At 53.2% G+C, this 19587-nt stretch overlaps 1 protein-coding gene across 3 annotated transcripts in view; it reads right to left on the bottom strand.

Moving 5' to 3' along the window:
- Positions 1-8812: 8812 nt before the first annotated feature.
- CBX7 (chromobox 7) overlaps positions 8813-19587 on the bottom strand; it is a 20198-nt gene continuing 9423 nt past the window's right edge. The window contains exons 4-6 of one of the 3 annotated variants that reach the window (XM_061124524.1): positions 15547-15613; positions 12553-12904; positions 8813-12171 (exon numbers count right to left, since the gene is read on the bottom strand). In XM_061124524.1, coding sequence (XP_060980507.1) covers positions 12014-12171; positions 12553-12904; positions 15547-15613 — 577 coding nt within the window. In that variant the 3' untranslated portion in view covers positions 8813-12013. The remainder of the gene's footprint in view (positions 12172-12552; positions 12905-15546; positions 15614-19587) is intronic. The other 2 variants (XM_061124525.1, XM_061124526.1) reach the window with 2 other exon arrangements.

Here is a 19587-nt window from a genome sequence, read left to right as displayed (position 1 = left end):
CCTCTGTCGTCCCCTTCTCCTCCTGCCCTCAATCTTTCCCAGCATCAGAGTCTTTTCAAATGAGTCAGCTCTTCCAATCAGGTCGCCAAAGTATTGGAGTTTCAGCTTCAGCATCAGTCCTTCCAATGAACACCCAGGACTGATCTCCTTTGGGATGGATTGGTTGGATTTCCTTGCAGTCCAAGGGACTCTTAAGAGTCTTCTCCAAAACCACAGTTCAAAAGCATCAATTCTTCGGTGCTCAGCTTTCTTTATAGTCCAACTCTCACATATTTAACTTATACGCAGAGTACATCATGTGAAATGCTGGGCTGGATGAAGCACAAGCTGGAATCAAGATTTCCAGGAGAAATATCAATAACCTCATATATGTAGGTGACACCACCATTATGGCAGAAAATGAAGAAGAACCTAAGAGCCTCTGGATGAAGGAGAAAGAGGAGAGTGAAAAAGTTTAAAAAAAAAAAGTGAAAAAGGCTTAAAATTCAACATTCAGAAAATTAAGATCATGGCATCTGGTGCCATCACTTCATGGCAAATAGATGGGCAAACTGGAAACAGTGAGAGACTTTATTTTGGGGGGCTCCAAAATCACTGCGGATGGTGACTGTAGTCATGAAATTAAAAGACACTTGCTCCTTGAAAGAAAAGCTATGACCAACCTAGATAGCATATTAAAAAGCAGAGACATTCCTTTGCCAACAAAGGTCTATCTAGTCAAAGCTATGGTTTTTCCAGCATTCATGTATCGGTGTGAGGGACTATAATGAAAGCTGAGCACCGAAGAATTGATGCTTCTGAAGTGTTGTATTGGAGAAGACTCTTGAGAGTTCTTGGACTGCAAGGAGATCCAACCAGTCTATCCTAAAGGAAATCAGTCCTGAATATTCATTGGAAGGACTGATGCTGAAGCTGAAACTCCAATACTTTGGCCACCTGATGCGAAGAACTGACCCATTGGAAAAGACCCTGATGCTGGGGAAGACTGAAGACAGGAGGAGAAGAGGACAACAGAGGATGAGACAGTTGGATAGCATTATCGACTTGATGGGTGTGAGTTTGAGCAAATTTCGGGAGTTGGTGACAGACAGGGAAGCCTGACACGCTGCAGTCCATGGGGTCCAAAAGAGTCGGACACAACTGAGTGAATTGAACTGATATGTATGGCTGAGTCCCTTCCTTGTTGACCTGAAACTATCACAACGCTGTCAATCAGCTACACTACAATACAAAATAAAAAGTTTAAAAAAAAAAACAAAAAACAAAATGTTATGCCCGATGTCCGAATCCCCGAGCGGGAAGAGAAGGCCTCCAAGACAATGCAACTCGCAAAAAGGGAAGTTTATTGCTGACTTGAGTCAGGGCTCCTGCCACATCCAACGCAGTGGTGCGGGGTCAGAGAGCCCCAAGCCCAAGCTGTTACACAAATTTATAGGGTGAGCACACGCCGTTGGTAGTTGGTTTAAGCGGATTGGTTACAAGTTTGCAAAGCAATTTCATTGGTCAAACACACTCAAAACTTTAGCGCGCCCGGGACTTTCCCAGGGGTTTCCGCCCCGTTCCTAATTGGCAAACAGCGGTCAGTGTTAAGCTGATTGGTTGTATCCAGGTGGCCTGATAATCTTACCACCCAGAAGTAGGAAGGCCTACTCCTAATCTAAGCTGCCTGCCATGGCGTTACTTCTGCTCGCCTCACAAAAAAAAAAAATCATGTTGGAGATCTAACCCCAGGACCTCAGAATGTGACTTCATTTGGAGCGAGAGCCTTTAAAGGGGAGATTAAGTGAGGTCATAGGGGTAAACCCTAGTTCGGTATGAGTCCTTTTAAGAGGGGACAGAGCCACACAGAAGGAAGGCCGCATGAAAACACGGGGAGAAGACGGCCGTCTACAAGCCGAAGAGAAAAGCCTCAGGAGAAACAGCTCTTCCAGCTCCGCGACCCCAAGCTCCTAGCCTCTAGAAGTGTGAGGACATAAGTTCCTCCTCTTCAGTCCCTACCTCACCCCCGCCTGTGGTCCTTTTTTCTGGTGGCCTTGAGACTCTGATACAGAGACTAGGAGTGCCAGCTTCAGGGTGGTGGGAGGGTGTGGAGGGCAGGGTCTTGAGAGACTCAGCCCACCCAGGCCTGTCTTCAGCGAGAAGTGGCTACAGGGTTTCCCTGGTGGCTCAGTGGTAAAGAATCCGCCTGCCAATGCAGGAGACACAGGTCTGAACCTTGATTCAGGAAGATCCCACGTATCGAAGAGTAATTAACCCGTGGGCCACAGCTCTTGAACCTGTGCTGTAGAGCCTAGGAACCACAACTACTGAAGGCCTTGCACCCTAGATACAGCCCACGCTCCGCAACAAGAGAAGCCACTGCAGTGAGAAACTCGGGCACCAAAACTAGAGAGAAGCCTGCACAGCAACATAGGACCCAGCACAGCCAGTAAATAAATCCATTCAGTTCAGTTCAGTCACTCAGTCATGTCTGACTCTGTGACCCCATGAACTGCAGCACACCAGGCCTCCCTGTCCATCACCAACTCCCGGAGTCCACCCAAACCCATGTCCATCGAGTCGATGATGCCATTCAACCATCTCATCCACTGTCGACCCTTCTCCTCCTGCCCTCAATCTCTCCCAGCATCAGGGTCTTTTCACATGAGTCAGCTCTTCCCATCAGGTGGCCACAGTATTGGAGTTTCAGCTTTAGCATCAGTCCTTCCAATGAATATCCAGGGCTGATCTCCTTTAGGATGGACTGGTTGGATCTCCTTGCAGTCCAAGGGACTCTCAAGAGTCTTCTCAAACACCACAGTTCAAAAGCATCAATTCTTCAGCACTCAGCTTTCTTTATAGTCCAACTCTCACATCCATACTTGACCACTGGAAAAACCATAGCCTTGACTAGATGGACCTTTGTTGGCAAAGTAATGTCTCTGCTTTTTAATATGCTGTCTAGGTTGGTCATAACTTTCCTTCCAAAGAGTAAGCGTCTTTTAATTTTATGGCCATCTACAGTGATTTTGGAGCCCCAAAAAATAAAGTCAGCCACTGTTTCCACTGTTTCCCCATCTATTGGCCATGAAGTGACGGGACAGGATGCCATGATCTTAGTTTTCTGAATGTTGAGCTTTAAGCCAACTTTTTCACTCTCCTCTTTCATTTTCATCAAGAGGCTCTTTAGTTCTTCACTTTCTGCCATAAGGGTGGTGTCATCTGCATATCTGAGGTTTTTGATATTTCTCCCGGCAATCTTGATTCCAGCTTGTGCTTCTTCCAGCCCAGCGTTTCTCATGATGTACTCTGCGTATAAGTTAAATGAGCAGGGTGACAATATACAGCCTTGACGTACTCCTTCTCCTATTTGGAACCAGTTGGTTATTCCATGTCCAGTTCTAACTGTTGCTTCCTGACCTGCATACAGGTTTCTCAAGAGGCAGGTCAGGTGGTCTGGTATGCCCATCTCTTTCAGAAATTTCCACAGTTTATTGTGATCCACACAGTCAAAGGCTTTGGTATAGTCAATAAAGCAGAAATAAATGTTTTTCTGGAACTCTCTTGCTTTTTCAATGATCCGTTGGATGTTGGCAATTTTATCTCTGGTTCCCCTGCCTTTTCTAAATCCAGATTGAACATCTGGAAGTTCATGGTTCACGTATTGCTGAAGCCTGGCCTGGAGAATTTTAAGCATTACTTTACTAGTGTGTGAGATGAGTGCAATTGTGTGGTAGTTTGAGCATTTTTTGGCATTGCCTTTCTTTGGGACTGGAATGAAAACTGACCTTTTCCAGTCCTGTGGCCACTGCTGAGTTTTCCATATTTGCTGGCATATTGAGTGCAGCACTTTCACAGCATCATCTTTCAGGATTTGAAATAGCTCAACTGGAATTCCATCACCTCCACTAGCTTTGTTCGTAGTGATGCTTCCTAAGGCCCACTTAACTTCACATTCCAGGATGTCTGAATCTAGGTCAGTGATCCCAGCATTGTGATTATCTGGGTCGTGAAGATCTTTTTTGTACAGTTCTTCTGTGTACTCATGCCACCTCTTCTTAATGTCTTCTGCTTCTGTTAGGTCCCTAACATTTCTGTCCTTTATTGAGCCCAGCTTTGCATGAAATGTTCCCTTGGTATCTCTAATTTTCTTGAAGAGATCTCTATTCTTTCCCATTCTATTGTTTTCCTCAATTTCTTTGCATTGATCACTGAGGAAGGCTTTCTTATCTCTCCTTGCTATTCTTTGGAATTCTGCATTGAAATGGGTATATCTTTCCTTTTCTCCTTTGCTTTTCGCTTTCCGTCTTTCACAGCTCTTTGTAAGTCCTCCTCAGAGAGCCATTTTGCTTTTTTGCATTTCTTTTTCTTGGGGATGGTCTTGATTCCTGTCTCCTGTACAATGTCATGAACCTCCATCCATATTTCATCAGGCACTCTTAATTAACTTTAAAAAAAAAAAAGTGGTAGAAGCTCCAGAAGCTCCAGAAGGTAGGGGTGGGGAGGCTTTATGGCTGTTGTTGTTGTTCAGTAGCTAAGTTGTGTCCAACTCTTTTCAACTGCAGCTTGCCAGGCCTCCCTGTCCCTTACTGTCTCCCGGAGTTTGCCCAAGTTCATGTCCATTGAATTTGTGATGCCACCCAGGCATCTCTTCCTGTGTCACCCTCTTCTCCTTCTGCCTTCAATCTTTCCCAGCATCAGGGTCTTTTCCAATGAGTCGGCTTTTTGCCTTAGGTGGTCAAAGTATTGGAGAGGGAAGTAAGATTGGAGCTTCAGCTTCAGTATCAGTCCTTCCAATGAATAGTCATGCTTGATTTCCTTTAGGATGGACTGGTTTGATCTCCTTGCTGTCCAAGGGACTCTCAAGAGTCTTCTCCAGCACCACAGTTCCAAAGCATCGATTCTTCAACCATCAGCCTTCTTTATGGTCCAACTCTCACATCCGTATGTGACTATACTGAAGCCCCTAATGCTAGGAGCTGATGTTTCTTCCCCTTTCAAGGACAGCTGGGGACCTTCAGAAAGTCAGGAAGGCTGCTGGTTGCCTGTTCCCAGGCCAGGGCCCTCTCCCTCCTCACCTTCTGCAGGTCCTCTTCTCTCCTTTTTGTGGTAGCTGGCCTTGTGGTTCTCCACGAGGCTTCTCAAGGTCAGTGGGCTCCTTCCCTCCGCTGTCTTCTCCCCTCCTGCTCCTGGGCTCCATCGGACCCTTGCCTTTCCTCCCACTTGCTTTAAACCCTTCCTCTCTTGTCCAGGTTTTATCTTCCTTCTCGACTTGCCTTCTTTCTTGTTTTTCAGCGTTTCCTTTTTTCCTTTTTTTTTTGGCTGAGGCATGCAGGATCCTACTTCTCCAACCAGGGATTCATTGTGCTAAGTCACTCACTTGTGTCTGACTCTTTGTGACACCCTGGAAGGTAGTCCACCAGGCTCCTTTGTCCATGGGATTCTCCAGGCAAGAATACTGGGGTGGGTTTCCATGCCCTCCTCTAGGGGATCTTCCTGACCCAGGTATCAAACCCATGTCTCTTACTTCTCCTTCATTAGCAGGTGGGTTCTTAACCACTAGCACCACCTGGGAAGCCCATTGGAAGTGAGACACAGCTCTCTACGACCTGGCTAGGTGCACCTGAATAGCTAACCACACCCTCTCTGTTTGTCCCACCCATGAAAATAAGTGCAGTAATGATACCACCGCAGCAGGTTGCATTCAGGTAACACACCTGAGTGTCAGGCTGCGAATTCATACCAGAGTCCTATGTGACTTTTCTTGGGGACCCATAATCAGAGTCAAGGCTTGGAGCTGAGGGCAGAGCCTGCTAAGTCCCCTAAGCTCTAACTGGAGTTTTCAAGGAGCTGCCAGGGCGGAGGCCAGACTCCCCCGGGTCAGGAACTAAGAGGCAGCTGGAACTCACCCACATGCTGCCTTCTCGCCTCCTCCAAACCAACCCTGACCTTGGCCCCCTCTCCAACACCCCTGTGGCTTTATCTACTGTTGAGGCAATCCAAGCGTGGGTTGGAAAAGAATTTCCAGACACAGAGTACCGCAGAAAAGAGTGAGTTTATTAAGAACAAAGAGCAGAGATAAAGTGGGCACTGTGAGCGTGGGGGACCAACAACTCCTGACAGGCCAGGGAGAGTTGACCGTATTCGTTGGTCAGTACCCAATTTTTATAGCCTCAAGACAAAGAAAATTCCTGCTGGAAGGCTGGCTCAGATGACCGGTTGGGGTGCTATAGGGTTTTTACTGGGTTGGGCATCTTTTTCTAATTGCGAGTCAAGAAGCTTGTTGGTGATGATGGGGGCGGGGGGGGGGGGGCGGGGGTTGGGGCAACAGTTACAAAGGGCTCAGTCAGCTTCAGAGGCATCCTTGGTTTTGGACCCCGCTTCTGTGGCCTTGGTGCAAGGCCTTGCACCTGTGGCCTGGGGGCAGGGCCTCAATATCTACCACTTATGTGCCCAGGGCCACCTGAAACTCAGAACAAAAAGCTGGGATCGTCTTCCTTCTGGCTGCTCACCTCCTGTCCTCTTGTCCTCATCTATGATTTTAGCCACAGGAGGATGGACGGGCCATCTTCACTTCCTGCCCTATGAATTCTCCCGATACCCTTGACCTCTAGGTACAAGGGAGTCAGTGCCCTGGCACCCTTGCCAATGACAGACTGGAGGCTTTGGATAAACATTCCCATCTCCAGTCCTCTGGGTGGTGGGGGACCATTTGGAGGGGGGCACTGGAATGCTTCTCACAAAGTCCAAGTGGAACCAACCCCTCTTGCCCATGGCATCCACCTCAGTGACATGCCTTATCTTGGCTTCTCCTCCTTTCCTGTCCCTCTCTCCCTAGTCCTTACCCTTGTCCCTGGAACCACCTCCAAAATAAAGTCTCAGACCTATCCCCAAGCCTAGTCTCAGACTCTGTTCTCACAGATACAGCAGCAGGTTTCAGGAGCTGCTCTAACAAAGTAAGGCTGGATGGCTTAAATAACAGGAATTTACTCTGTCACAGTTTGGAGGCTGGAAGTCTGAGATCAAGGTGTTGGCAGGGCTGGTTCTTTCTGAGGCTGAGGGAAGGATGTGTTCCAGGCCTCTCTCCTCGGTTGGTAGATGGCCACCTTCTCCCCATGTCTGTTCTTATCACCTCCCCTCTGTGTCTCGGGCCCGAATTTCCCACCAGTCAGATTGGGTTAGGGTCCAGGCTAATGATATCATTTACATTTGATTATCTCTGTAAAGACTCAATCTCCAAATAAAGTCATACTCTGAAGCCCTGGAGGTTGGGACTTCAACCTGTGGATTCAGGGAGCTGAGGGGGTTGGAGCTGGTTCTGGAAACACAATTCCACCCGTAACAGAAACTGAAGCTAAGAGAGGATCATGGACACGGGTTTCAGAAACAGACCTGTAGGGTGGGACGTGGACACGGGTGCCCCACAGTCAGACCTCTGTGATAATCCCTGACTGTGCTCTGCACTGGGACGGGCAGCAGAGATGAAGCACTGGATACAAGACGATAGCCCTGAATGTGGAGTTGGCTCAGTGTGAAAGTTCGAACAAAGAATTGGCAGACCCAGGTTAGCCCGCTCTCAACTTGGGCTTTCTAGGTTTTTTCTATTTTTAATATTTTATTTATTTGGCTGCATCTTAGGTGCGGCCCATGGGCTCTTTGCTGCGGAACCTGGACTTCTCTAGCTGTGGTTCTCGGGCTCAGTAGTTGCCCTGCAGTATATGGGATCTTAGTTCCAAGATGAGGTATCGAACCCTCATCCCCAGCACTGGAAGGTAGATTCTTCACCACTGGACCACCAGGGAAGTCCCTCTTCTAGATGGTGTTTTGGAAAGTATAGTTATTTTTCATAGATGTGCGTGGTGTGTGTGCCAAGTCCCTCCAGTAGTGTCTGACTCTGCAACCCTGTGAACTGTAGCCCACCAGGCTTCCTCTGTCCATGGGGTTCTCCAGGCAAGAATACTGGAGTGGATTGCCATTTCTTTCTCCAGGGGATCTTCCCAACCTAGGGACTGAACCCACATCTCTTGTCTCCTGCATTTGCCACTAGCACCACCTGGGAAGCTCCTCATGTATGTAAATGAATCACAGTTTTTGCATTTTATTTATGACAGTGTTATAACGTGCCCCTGACGTCCCGCAGCCATAGGACATATGCTGCAGACCGTGAGGCCCAATATTTAGTCGTAAGAGAGGCAGAGCTGCAAAGGAGACTGAAGCAGCAGCTTCATGGGCCTCTTATGCTAAGCTGGGGGCCAGTGGGAAGGAAGCAGAACCTGAAGCCCTGGGATGAAAACACTGGGGATAAAGGATCTAAGAACCTTGCCCACCAGAATCCCCTGACCCCTCTGGCTGGCATCGTCAGCCTATGGACCACCTGGTGCCCATTTGAGGGCCCCACCTGAGACAGATACCCCTCAAGATCACTCTTTTCCTTCTCAATTCACCTTCATCTCCCCTCCTGATCCCAGCATTGACCAGAGACAGCTCACTCCTTCACAGGAGGAAATGCCTTACCCTTCTGAAGAACTGCAAGGCCCACTGACACACTCGAGCAGGAGTGCTGAGACCACGTGTGGGACTGCATGGAGGGTTTGAGACTTAAGAGGGGGAAATTAACCAGACAGGGAGAATGTATGGATATGAGAGCACCTCCAGATCTCAAGATTAACCAGCTTACACGGATGCCTGGCGCCGGCCCAGTGTATTGCTAAGATGGGTCTGGGGTGGGGATGGATCTGAGAGGCCTGCAGGGATCACCCCAGGGCTGCAGCTCTTCCCTAGGCATGGCTGTGACGCCATCGAAAGCAACGATCAGGAGTCCAACAGCTTTTTTTCTAAAATCATCTTTAATGTAGTTTTAATAATTTTTTTTGCCTCATTTACCAGATAAATCATCTAAATAAATAGATGCTATACAGTCTCTTACCAACATCAGTAGAAAAATAAAACCATGCTCTGCATCTGCTCCAGCTCTCCCCGCACACGCTCACTCGAAAAAGGCATGTGCTTGGAATCGACTCGCACCCCCCAACCCCTCCCAAATACATTCATTTAGTCTGAACAAAGCTCGACGCTCATTCTGTGCAAAGGAAGCGTTCTTGTGCTGAGCCCTGGAAGCCCGGCGGGCCAGTTATAAAGCAAAGGCAAAAACCACCGGACCAGCGAAGCGCCCTCACCCGGGGCAGGAGCCAAGGAGGAAGCTGGCGATGGGACCACCATCCTGAGAGCAGAGGTGGTCCTCGAGGGGCCTGCGGCATCAGCAGGGGGGTGGCCGTGCCAGGGGCAGAGAACATGCCCTTTGCCCCACCCCATAGCAAAACAGAAGTACCAACCGGTGTCTACATTCAAAACAGGTGAGGCTGGGGAAGGGAAGACAGGTGGTCTAACTTTTTCAACGCCCCCTCCCCAAGTGAGTACTGGCCTTCTGGGGTGGCTATTGGGTGGGGAGGGAGGTCGTGCCCAGTTTGTCCCCTCACCCCAAGCCCTGCTGGGATGCTCAGGGCTGGAGGAGGCCTGAAGGCCACTTCCAACCCCTTGCAAAGGTCTCCGTCCTGTGTCCTGGATGGGTGGGTCCTAAGAGCTTTGGCTCCCAGGGTTCAGCCCTCCAGACAGCAGGGCACCCTGTGTGCCATGAAGGGTTGAGAGTCAAGCAGTGTTCCACCGCAGCAGTCACCTCATCCCACAAAAGAGCCCCCTACCCCAAACCAGCACATGACACAAACAGCTCTTCAAAGTGAGGCTGGAGGAGGCCACCTGTCCCCAGGGATGGGGTGAGTGTGACTTCTATTGGAAGCTGCCAGCCAAGTCCAAAGCCAGGGCCAGCATCTTTCTGTCACAGCGAGGCCCCTGCCACCAGCCTCCCCTATGCCAGAAGCCCCTGACCTGGGACAGCCGCCCACTCTGGCTGCCCATCCCCTCCCCAGGGCTCCAGGCAGGAGGGTTCCCCACAGCCCCTCGGTTCCCCGGTCCACCCCCATACTCCTCTAGACACAAACCCCTAGGCTGGGGGTGAATCAAGTCATGGGGTGGGGGGTGGTGCCATCCCCCAATGGAAGCACTGAATTGACCCTGGACAACGAAGGACTGCAAAGGAAGGGGGGACCCACACGCAGGGATCTGGGATCTGGCCAGCAAGGCACCCCAAAGGAAAATGGGGTGCAGCGTGTCTTTGGTTTGGGAACTTGGGAAGAAGGGGTCTGGGGAAAAACTGCCCTATTGGAGGAGCCTCAGCAGGATTCTGCCTACTTCCTGAGGACAAAGCAGAGCATAGAGCTGCCCCTGGGGCGGCGGGACCCAGTGCCTGGCCTGAGATGGGGACAGGGGAGGGAGCCAGTCTTGAGCTTGCTCCCCTGGTGCCCACCCCCAACCTGGCTTCTCCCCTACAGGGCCAGGGTAGGGAAGAGGTCACTCCTCACTAGAGGGAGAAGCCACTAGTCCACAGGACGTGTCTGTGCAAACTAGAAACAGCGCCCCCTCTTCTGGCACACACAGGCCCTGCCAGGGCGGGGGCAGGGGGCGGGGCTTGGACACAGCCTGACCCACCCTCCGCTACAGCCCAATCACAGGAAGACATGGCAGAAGTCCCCCCACGGGGAAACAAGGTTAGTCCCAGCTGCAGCATTTAGGGTGGGTGCGGAGGAGACCCAGAACAGGAGGAGGAAGGGTGTCAGGGGTCAAGGGCTGCCCTGAGAAGGTGGTGGGACGCTCCCTCCCTCCCTGACCACCCACACCCACATCTGGTTGGCTGACTTGGGGGGGGGGGGGCAGAAAAAGAGGGGAGGGGAAGGGCTGGAAAGTCACCTGAGTCAGAGAGAACAGGGGCCCCGGCGGGGAAGGGGTGCGCAGGAGAGGAATGGAACCCAACTGCCTCAGAGCTTGCGCTGATGCAGGGCACACATGCACACACTTGCACGCCTGTGGCTGCGCTGGTGCAGGGCATACACACACACACACTTGCACACCCGTGACTGCGCTGGTGCAGGGCACACATGCACACATCTGCACACCTGTGACTGGCCAGGTGAAACCACAAGACGGCATCCCACACCTGGAGCACTGAAGGCCATTTGGCCGCCCCCTGACCGCCGCCCCGCTCCCCCGCCCGCCGGACCCTTGCCCTACAGTGACGGCGCAAGCACGCTGATTGGACAGATCCTGTCAGGTGAAGCGCAGGGAGGGTGGGGTGAGTGGGGTTACCTATGGCAAGCTCTTTTGTGCTGTGATTCACCCCCTCATTCACCCATTCACCTGGTCAGGGTTTCTAAACAGGAAGTTTGCAAGACCCGCTGCACATGGCTATGGACATGTGCGTGCAGTCACGAGGGCACGAGGGCCAGTACACACACCTGCAGGGCCGGGTGCGCACGTGGGCAGTTTTCACAGGCCAGGTTGGGGGGTGGGGTGGGGAGTAGCTCTCAGCGGAAGGGGCTTATTAGCTGGCAACCACCCCACCCGGGGGAGACCTCTCTGGGTTATGGCCAGCCATCTCCAACCCTTCCCTGCGGCCCCTCAGCTCTCATACCCCGTCGCTTTTGCTCAAAGCCAGCCTCCATCTCCCCCGAAGAGCTGGAGTGTAAAGTTAAAAAGAAAGACCCCTCCCCAAACACACACACAGAAGGGAAAAGGGGTAACCAACCAGAAAGGCGGGGGCAGGATGCGGGGGAGGGCTCAGGTCTTCCAGTCCTCCTTTAGTCCCGAGACCAATTGCTGTCTCTCCGGAGAAGAAGCGGGCCAGAGGGGTCCGGGGAGGCTGGCCCTGTCCCCGTCCTGCCCTGGAGACGGCGCCCCAAGTGACAGAGCAGTGCCAGGCCTCCCCAGGCCCCGCCCCGCCCCAGCTCTGAAAATGTCCGTCTGTCCGTCAGCGCAGAGAAAGGGGCGGGTGGGTGGGACAGTGTTGGGAGCATCACCCCTTCTCCTGGTCAATGTTTTTGTTTTTTTTAAATAAAATAATTATCCCGCCCTAACCCCCTCCTCATCTCCGGAAGTCCCCACCCCGAGCCCCAAAGAAAACAGTTTAAGAGTTAAAAATGGCGGATCAGAACTTCCCACTGCGGTCTCGGAAGAAGCCCTCGGCGGCCTGGGCCTCGCGGAAGGTGACGGTGATGGAGTTGGCCGTGATGTCGGTCACTGTCACTTCACTTGAGGGGAGCGTGGGTGTCCAGGAAGGTGGCCCCTCGCCCAGATCTGCCTCTGCTGCAGCCGTGGAACAGACGGATAGACAGACAGACGGGAGTCAGGGGAGGCCAGCGTTGGCAACAAGGCAGGGAAGGTGGGCGTGTTGCCGCGTGTGAACCCCCCTTCTACCCCCTCACCCCGCCCCCAACACCACAACTTCCTCTGAGTTTCCAGCCAGGTCAGAGCCTAGTTCGAGCCTGGCCACACGGGGAGAGATTACAACATTTATCTTACCTAGCTGGACACGCACTCCTTCCGAGTGGGACCACGGAAAGAACTCTGGGCTAGGTGCCAGGGTGCCCTGCAGGCTGAGGGGACCCTCTCTGGGCCCTGACAACTCGAGGGGCCTTGCCAGCTCTGAGGGCCCCTGGGTCTGAACCGGGGGCCGGGCTGCCTTACCCTCCTCTTCGGGGGGCTGCTCGGCAGGCTCCCACTCGCTGGCCGCCTGCAGGACGTCCTGGGCCGGTGACTCCTGCAGGAAGAGCTCCCGTCGATGGCTGTGACTCTCCAGGTTGGGCCCGCGGGGCGGGAACTTCTTGCGTGAGAGCCGCAGGTACTTGTGGGCCTTGCGGGGCTTGCGGAGCGGGAAGGGCAGGGTGGGCACCAAGGGGCCCTTGTCCGCCAGCTCGGGCGCCCCCGCCTTGACCACCCCCTCGGGGCTCCCGCTGCCGAGTGGGCGCGTCAGGGAGAAGCAGAGCTTCTCCTCGCCCTTGGCCTTGTGGGAGCTCCGCAGGTCCATGCCGTACAGCCGCTGCGGGGGCAAGCCAGGGCACGGCGGGTCAGCCCCACCCTCCCGCCCGCGGCCGCGCCTTGGCTCACGCCGTCCCGCCCGCCCGGGGTCCCCTCCCCAAGGTTCGGGGCTCAGAACCAGCCCGCACCCCACCCGACACCCGAGCCCCCCGGCCGGGCCCAGCTCGGCCTTCATCTTGGCTGCCGAGGCACGGCCTCATCTCAAGGGCCAGGGCTGCAGGTCGCGTTCCTTCGATCCACGGCAGAGGAGCAGACAAGAAGTACAGATGGAAAGCTGACCAACAGAAAACACACCTGGATTTCTGCGGCTGATAAATTAAGGAGCTATTCATCATAGGAAAGGAATCTTTGCTTCTAACAGGCCCCCAAAGCTGAAACGGTCAGCTGCCAGGGAGATGGTGGGAGGCACAGGGCTCTGAAGTTTCTTGGAGAAAGTTAACACAGCATTGGGGTGCACCGTGCCACCCAGCTATAGGGACGAAGTGCTGCTGGCAGGCCACAGACACCCCTTGATTCCCCCAGGGCCCTCCTCGGCTCTGAGCTGCAGGGAGGGGTCCTGTCTGGGTCCAGACTCCAGTCCATGTCCTGCCTCATTCATGTTAAAAGGGGCTGGACAACATGTGCTTCCATCATTCAAAGGCTGAAGTTTTAAAATTTGTGCACTTGTCTTACTGACTCCTAGGGGAAATTTATACAAATCCAAGAAAGATCCTCGGTGCTAAGATGTTGAGGGCCTGGGCCATTCTGGGACAGGAGCTCCTCTGCTGTCACCAGAGGCCAAGAGTTCCCAGAAGAGAGTGAGGCCCACAGATGCGACCTGCATGTCAAACATCTCAAGCTGGGGACAGAGGTCATCACAGGTGCAAGCTCCATCACTTGGCATGGGCCTGGGTTGTCATGATGATGGGAAGAGGGCTGAACTGGGAGGAGACTGTGAAGTTACTGCAATGCCTCAGCACTGCAGGGCTCATCCCATATGCAGCTTTATCAGAAACCACTCCTTCAACCTGGCTCACAGGCCGAGTAAACTCTCGTAGAGTTCTGTTCTTCTTTACCTCACCATGAGAGAATTACAGTTACTAATGGGTCTGGGAGCACCAGGAGTCAGACCTGGGTTTTAGTCTAGCTGTGTGACTTGGTACTGGTCTCCCAGAGCCTCAGTTTCTTCCATCAATGAAATGAAGAAACCATAGCAGCCAGCTCCAAGATGGTTCCAAGTATCTGCCACTGGGAATTCACACCTGTGTGGAGTCCCCTCTATACTGAATACTGCAGTGTGGGGCTTCTGAGGCTAAGTCACTAAGGACACGGTGCTTTGTCCTTGCTCTTCCTGTTCACCCACCCTGGGGGAGGCTAGTGGCCCTACTATGAGGCCAGCCAGCAGCCCCATGGAAAGGCCCAGCACTGAGGAACCAGGCCTCCTGTCAACATCCAGCACTGATGCACGAGGCACATGGGTAGCTACGTTAGGAGCAGATCCTCCAGCCCCAATCGAGCCTTCAGATGAGTGGACTTCCAGCTGACAACATGACTGTAATCTGAGCCAGAATCACTAAGGAAACAGCTAAAGTACTCCCTGATTCCTGACTGAGACCATGCAGTGTAAAGTGTTTACTGCCTTAAGTTGCTCAGTTAAGGGTTAATTTGTTACACAGCAATAGATGACTGAGAACACCTTCCCTGTGGGTTTGGTGTGCAGATAAACTGTGTTCGTTCATGAAGAGCACGGAGCACAGAGCTCAGCATGGAGATGTCTGACGTGCTATCTCTTTCTCAGGACCCAATTAACACCAAACCCCAGGGATCACACCCACTGCAGGAAGGGAGACCCATCTAATCTGGCAAAAGCCTGTGATCTACATTTTACAAAAGCCTCATGTGATCTACAATTTAGAGTGGACAGGAGGCTGGACATGGCTCACACTGCACATGGACCAAGAAGCCTTATGTTTTGGCTTTAAAGTCCCAGGTGGGCCTAATTAAGGACAGCTGGTATTGTTATCATCCGCATTTTGTAGAAGAGAAAACTCGAGCTCAGAGACATGCCTTGAATCACAGAACTACATCACTCTAGCCTACATCCTCTTTTCAGTGCAAACCAGCGAAGGGTAGCAGAGTGCCCTGAAGACCTCAAGCAGAGGGTTTCTTCTCACTCAAAATGACACGTTTCTAGGACATTCCAAGGCTACAATTCCAAAATTCTATGAATCTCCTTTTCTTAGATTCTAACATTCCTGACTCCCCTTGTTTCCTCAACTCTCAAGTTTATGCTCCTAATGTTCTAAAATACTACAACTTTGTATTTTGGGGACTGTGAGCATCAAAGAGGCTTATTTACGAGATTCTAAGCTTTCAATATTCTAGGACCCCATGAGCGATACATCCACCCTCCCTCCCTCCACCGATCTCCCATCCATGCTGTCTTCCCCTGGGCACCAGCCCAAATTCTGACTTTTCCCAACTCCTCTCATTGAAACTTACCCACTAAGTGCCCCACCCACCCCACCCTCCACAGTGCCCTGGATGGAGCCAGAGGAGGGTTAGTGGTTTAGCAGGACTAGCCGGTGCAAAGGCACAGATGGTAGGGGCGGGGGTGGGGGAGCAAGGGGCCCTAAGGGATGGCACCAGAGCTGGCGGGGTTACCTGCAGCAGAAGCCGTTTGGGTTTCGGACCTCTCTTCCTATACCCCGACGCTCGGTCTCTCTCCTCCCTGGTGTGCAAAGCAAATGGCAGAAGAAAAGGAAACACTGGTGACATTTAAGGGTAAGTAAGGCGTCCGCTCCACCTGGCCCTCTGCTGTCTACGGAGGAGGGGGGCACCCACCACGGGCTACCGCCCATCCTGGGGTTGGGCTCCTCCCGTTGCTCGCTTTAGGCCATGACAATGGGGTGGAGTGTTCAACTCCCAGGGCTCCCTCTTCTCAGCTGACTAAAGGTGAGGGCACAGCCACTGGTCCCAACCGCTGAGGTGGGACTCAGGGGGCATCTCCAAAAACATGTGGTCTGCATGGCCCCAAGGTCAGGCCAGACCTCTGCTCTCCATGCACTGGGAACAACCCCCAGAACAATTTCCAGTTTCCACTCTTAGGAGACGTGTATAGAGACCTCTCAATCAAATTTGTCTTGAACAGGCCCAGGGGAGCTGAGGAGAAGGGCGGATGAGTCCTTCTGCACATGAGGCTCTGCCCAGAACTCCCCGCCAGTTTGGCATCTGCACGAACCTGGTGGGGAAGACAGGCTCCCGTTGCCTGTATCGTCTGGCTGGGGAAGGGGAGAAAAACTAGCTTGCATTCAGTCCCCAGTAGATGCCAGACTCTCTGCCGGATGCCTTCCTCACTTCACACACATGCAAGGCACAACGTGAGGACGCATACAAAGACACACACAACACAACAACACCAGATACCCCAACCATGTGCTGGAAGTGGTGGGATGATTCAAAGTCATTGCGCTTGACTTCATTCCACTCACGCTTTCTGAGGCCTTAGGCCAGTCTCTCAGTCTGAGCCCAGTTAAGCCAGTGGGTCCATGGCTCCTGTTTCCCTCCTCGAAGGAGTGGCTGCCACCTGCTTCCAGGCATCAAACTCCAGGGGTGCTGGGGGCGGAGCTGTCCCTCCCACCCTGTGGAGCTGGCTTCAGCAGGTCTGCTCTGGGGTCCCAGAACCAGTGTTTGAGAGAAGCACCAAGGGCATGCGATACCCAATCAGGCCTCCCCTATCCTGGAGAGTGAGAATCTAATCTCACAGCCTGGTGCTGGGAGCCCGGTCACCCCTACCTGACCCAGGGGACACCCTGGCTGGCCACTCTCCCTTTCTGGGCCTCAGTTTCCTGGTCTGGAGCATGAGCTTCCCTTCTTAGCTGAGCCCTGGGGCTCCTGGGGGGAGCGAGAGGTCCCTGACATTTCTCAAAGTGGGGGCAGGGAGTAGAAAGACTAAGATCATAGAGAGGAAGAGAGGGAAGAAAAAGAAAAAAGAGGAAGAGGAGGAGGAAATAGAGAGGGGGGGAAAGGGAAAGGGCCTTGAGAGAAAAGAAGAAGGTATCTATTATACCCGTATAAGTGCTGTTCATTATATTTCCTACCATGTCCTGGGCACGCTGTACAAGGTGCTGTTCTCAATGCTGTAACCCTCACCCTATGGGGAGGCACAGTTTCTATCCTCATTTTACAGCTGAGGCACACAGAGGTTTAGTCACTTAACCGGTGCCACAATTCTGACAACTTTTGCTACTGGTGAAGATGCTGAGCTCCGGGTGCCGGGCCTGGCGAGGTCAAGCCTGTTGGCCCAGTTAGGGCCAGTGGGGGCAGGCCTGCAGCCTAGGCCACACGACCTGGCTTCCCTCCTGTAGTGCCCAAGTTTCTGCCCTGTAACTGTGGGGGTGGGGGGAGCAGGAGGGCAAGGTGGGGGCTTCCACTCCGTCCAGTCCTGACCTACCCAGGGACCAGTCTCTGTCAACCCTGGAACCCTCGGCTCCTCAGTGTCCAGGGCTGTGGGGATCGTGGCCCCAGCCGGGCCTCTGTCCCCTCGGCCCCTCCCAGGACGCAGGGACTCCCTGACCAGAGTCCCTTAAAAACACTGCAAAGCAGGTGTTAGAATGGTCATCACCCCTCTTCTATGTCCTTCTCACCAAGACCCAGAGAGGAGGAAGAAGTCAAACCACACAGTGGGTCTGCAGGTCCCAGACAGTGGGTTCATTTGTCCCTTAACTACTGACTTTTCAGATTCAAAGGAACATCCAAACCCTCTCTAACAGGACTCAGAGGTAGAATCTGAGCTGCGCTCCACTCCTTCAGCTGCCCGTGCCCACTCCGCAATGCCCCACCCCTGCCCAGCTCACACCAGTCCAGCCAGCCAGGCTCAGGGCCCCGCTCGCCTCCATGCCACTCCTCAGCCCAGGGTCTCTGCATCAGTGCGCTCTCTCCCTGGATGGTCTTCTGTAACATGCCCACTGGGCTCCTTCCCTCCCTCACTCAGCTCAGGTCTCTGGTCAAACGCCAGCACCCAACCACCGGGCTGAAAGCAGCACCCCCGCCCCTGTCCGAACAGCAGCCACACGTTTGCATCTATACTATCACTGGCCTACTTTTCACTGTGGGCCTCCACACTGGAACGTGAGCCCCACGAGGGCAGGGACACTTGCTGGTTTTGTGCCTTGCTGTGCCCCAGTCCCTGGAACAGTGCCCAGCACAAAGGAGGACCTCAATTAAGACTGGTTGAACAAATGACAGTGTGAGCTGGGTGACCCCCAGTTACCATGAGGAAGACATTCGCACCTGAGTGTCCACACTTAATGGCTCGTGAAGTGCGTTCACACACCTCTGCTCCCCACAAGAGCCCACGAGGTCAGCACTGTTCTCCCCATTTCACAGACAGGGAAGCTGAGGCTCAGAGAGGAAAAAGGCCCTGCCTAGCACCTCACGGCTGGGGAGTGGCCAAGCCAGGATGCTGATCCAGGCCCTTGATGCCTGCCCAATGGTCTTACCACAATCCAGGACATTCCACAGGGTTCTCCCAGTGTCACAACCCTTTTGGATCAAGGTCCCACCAGCACTCGGGAAACAGAAAGAAGCTGTGGGACAGGAACACTGTGATTTTTAAAGGAAAGACCAGTGGGAACATTTCCTTTGAACCAGCAGCAGGAGACCTCCTGGGGGAGAAGCAATCAGAAGGGGGTGGGGAGGGGCAGAGGAACAGCATCACTGGGAGTCAGGAGGCCCACCCCGCTAAGCCCTAGTTGGACTGTCCCCCAGCCGTGAGGCTCCTGGACAAGCCCCCTAGCTCTTCAGAGCCTCGGTCTCCTCATCTGTCAAACGAGACCCTCAGCCCTGTCTCAAGAGGTTACTAAAAGGAACCAAATAAAAATGACTTTATAAAATGGTCCTGCACTCTACAGGGGAGATGGGTCAGGGACAGGCAGAAAGATTGGGCAGTCTGCTGGCAAGGAGGCCAGGAACAGCAAGGCTCATCAGAAGGGAATGGCTAGATTATGCTAAAAAAGCCCTCCTACCAGGAGAAACGACACTTTCAGCAAAAGCTCTCCATTAAAGGTGTGCCCTCACAGCCCGTTGGAGGAGCTGCCAATCACTAACCCACCCTCAGAACTGCAGCAGAGCCCTGGCAGACACGGGAGACTGAGACTTGGGGGCAGCTTTGTCCATGGCCACCCAGCTAGGAGGGGGCCAAGCAGGAGGGACAGCAACTCAGCTGTACTGGCTCTAAAGTCACACTCCCCCCAACCCCGACCTTTCTTGAGCTTCATCAGACTTGGTGAGAGGGTCTCTAGTGGAAATCTCTCTCAGGTCCATCGCTGGGCTTGACAGGACAATACTGATACTGCCACCCCTCACATGCAGGGCATCTCTATGCCCATTTTCACCTTTTTCATGGCAACGGAAACCCCTACCTTCTGGGGAAATCGGGGCAGGTGTGGTTGGGGGTGGCCGACAATGGCCAAGAGACCGAGGCCTGGGGTGGTTAGCAGAGCGGCTGACATCACCCAGCAGCAGGAAATGGACAAGGCCCTCGGCTGCCCTGGGACCCGGTACCCAGTACCTTTCCCCAGCTGCAGCTGTCCCTGCCAGACCCCTGTCTCCTGGGGCCCATGACCCTTGTTTGGAGTCAAGCCAGCGACAGTTCCCCACAAAACCTCAGAGCCTGCCATCCCCCCGCAGCCCCGGGGCTGGCTG

Source organism: Dama dama, chromosome 22, assembly GCF_033118175.1.
Source record: "Dama dama isolate Ldn47 chromosome 22, ASM3311817v1, whole genome shotgun sequence".
In the NCBI taxonomy this organism is placed as follows: Eukaryota; Metazoa; Chordata; class Mammalia; order Artiodactyla; family Cervidae; genus Dama; species Dama dama.
This window is presented reverse-complemented; position numbering and strand designations above follow the sequence as displayed.